Source organism: Anomaloglossus baeobatrachus, chromosome 10 (genome assembly GCF_048569485.1).
Source record: "Anomaloglossus baeobatrachus isolate aAnoBae1 chromosome 10, aAnoBae1.hap1, whole genome shotgun sequence".
Taxonomy (NCBI): domain Eukaryota; kingdom Metazoa; phylum Chordata; class Amphibia; order Anura; family Aromobatidae; genus Anomaloglossus; species Anomaloglossus baeobatrachus.
Window position 1 is genome coordinate 45,170,175 of NC_134362.1, and position 2,728 is coordinate 45,172,902.

The 2,728-nt window shown below is 43.1% G+C and overlaps 1 protein-coding gene across 1 annotated transcript in view; it reads right to left on the reverse strand.

The window, feature by feature from the left end:
* Positions 1-517, reverse strand: part of LOC142255084 (transmembrane protein 272-like) — a 34,264-nt gene extending 33,747 nt beyond the window's left edge. The window contains exon 1 of the mRNA XM_075326527.1: positions 475-517. Coding sequence (XP_075182642.1) covers positions 475-496 — 22 coding nt within the window. The 5' untranslated portion in view covers positions 497-517. The remainder of the gene's footprint in view (positions 1-474) is intronic.
* Between the last annotated feature and the right edge of the window lie 2,211 nt (positions 518-2,728).

The following is a 2,728-nucleotide window of genomic DNA, read 5'->3' on the forward strand; positions in this document are numbered from 1 at the left end:
GTCACTGTTTTTTCTGCTGCAGATCTCTGAATGCTGAGCCCTATATAACCTCGCTCACACCACTAATTGGCAGCTTTCTGTGTACACCATGCATAGACAGAAAGCTGCTAATCAGTGGTGTGTAGAGGGGGTTACACAGAGTTAATAAATATGGAGGACTACATGGCAGCAGATTTACTAGTCCACTAGTGATAACCTCCTGCAGAGAAGAGAGATTTAATCAAAACTACAGCAAGCAGCTCAGTAAGTGACACATCTGTGGTCAGATCAAGAAAAAGCCCATAGATCGTATCAGCTCATGTACATGTAAGGAAAACATGGATTTCTCTGGAACAAGACATCGGATTGCAGATATCAAGGTATCATTTTCTTCAGCTTCTGATGACCTACAGGCCCATATAGACGGCTCAGGAGGGCTGATTATACTGACACATTCCCTTTAAAGTGTCCTATATATGAATAAAGGCTCCTTACCTCCAGTAAATGTGATTCCCATAATGATGTAATGCCCTGAAAATACATAATTTGTCATTATAAACATCAACTATTTCACCTATACATGCCATAAACTGTTTTACACAAATTCTCCCCTATATTTACATATATAAAAAATATAAAAAAAGAAGTAATCCATTTACAGCATAGGGATCATTCCCCAAATGTTATTTGCTCCGCACAGCCCGAGGGTCGCACGGAGCTGCAAAACTACTCAGGAGAAAATGATACGGCATGTTCAGATTAGACACATGGAATTTCATATTTAACCCCTTCTCGACATCCACTGTACATGTCAGAAGTGTGCCAACGGGGTGAGCTCCTCCCATTTCTGGCAGGTAATGGCTGCGTGTTACAAGCAGGACCTGCCGCTAACAATCGTGAGTGAAGCTCTGTCCGTGATTGTTAACCTGTTAAATCCCGCTGTCAAACTCTAAGGGCGGCTTTGCACACTACGACATCGCAGGTGCGATGTCGGTGGGGTCAAATAGAAAGTGACGCACATCCGGCGTCGCAGGCGATATCGTAGTGTGTAAATACTAGATGATACGATGAACGAGCGCAAAAACGTCATTATCGTATCATCGTTGCATTCACCGACATTTCCATAATGCCGGTGCCGCAACAGGTACGATGTTGTTCCTCGTTCCTGCGGCAGCACACATCGCTGTGTATGAAGCCGCAGGAGTGAGGAACATCTCCTTACCTGCCGCCGGCGGCTTTACGGAAGGAAGGAGGTGGGCGGGATGTTTACATCCTGCTCATCTCCGCCCCTCCGCCGCTATTGGCCACCTGCCGTGTGACGTCGCTATGACGCCGCACGACCCGCCCCCTTAGGAAGGAGGCGGTTCGCCTTCCAGAACGACGGTCGCAGGGCAGGTGAGTGCATGTGAAGCTGCCGTAGCGATAATTTTCGCTACGCCAGCTATCACTAGATATCGTACCTGCGACGGGGGCAGGGACTATCGCGTGCGACATCGCAGCATCGGCTTGCGATGTCGCAACGTGCAAAGCCCGCCTAATAGTGGGATTTAACACGTGCCGGCATGGGGGAGCGTCATTTTCAGCTCCTATCGGTGCACCCGTGACTGTGGGGTGATCGTGGGGTACCGATGGGCTGCTATGACAGCAGAGGGTCTGCTGAAGACCCCTGTGCTTGTTGTCATAATAGCGCTTCTGTGAAACCTGCCTGTGACCGGGCATCAAAGGAGACTGTGATTTTCTCTATATGCAGCAATGCTGTGACACTGCTGTATATAGCACAAGTGATCAGATGAATGCAGGTTATAGTCTGCTAAGGAGACTATTAAAAACAGTGAAAAGTAAAAAAAAAAATGTTTTAAAAATAATAAAAAATTCAAATCATCTTTTTTTGCAATATTAAGAATAAAGATTATGTACACAGTGTATATATATATATATATATATATATATATATATATATATATATATATATATATATATATATATATATATATATATATATACACACTGCTCAAAAAGATAAAGGGAACACTTAAACAACATAATTGTATTTTAGTGTGTATACATATCATATGCATGTGTATATATATATATATATATATATATATATATCTAATATATAAATCTGAATGTGTATGTATGTATGTATGTATGTATATATGTATGTGTGTATGTCCGGGATTGGCATCTGCACCGTCGCAGCTACAGCCACAAAATTTTGCACACTCACACGTCTGGACCCCGAGAGCGTCATAGGCTATGTTGTGAGGCGAAATTTTAACCCCCACGCATTCCAATTTACCAATCAATTTTGCCCCTATCTACATAATGGGGAAAAAGAGAAACGAAAAGTGTATCCGCACCGTCGCATTTACAATCACGAAATTTTGCACAGACACCTCATGTTACCCAGGGAACGTCGTAGACTATGTTTTGACAGGAAAATTTTACCCTGCGCTTTACAGTTACTCTCTAAAAACATGCCTTCATTAAAGTAAATGGAGCCTGGAACTGCAGGTTATTAGTAGGAGCTGTGATTGGTTGCTATAGGAACAAAAGACATTCATAGTATAAGAAGCTTATATGTGAGGTAATAAGATGTCGGTGGGGAGACGGATAGAGAGAGACAGACAGGGAAAGAGACAGAGAGATAGAGACAGAGAGATAAGGACAGATAGGGAAAGAGACAGAGACAAACGGTGAAAGAGACAGACAGAAACAGACGGTGAAAGAGACAGACAGAGACTGA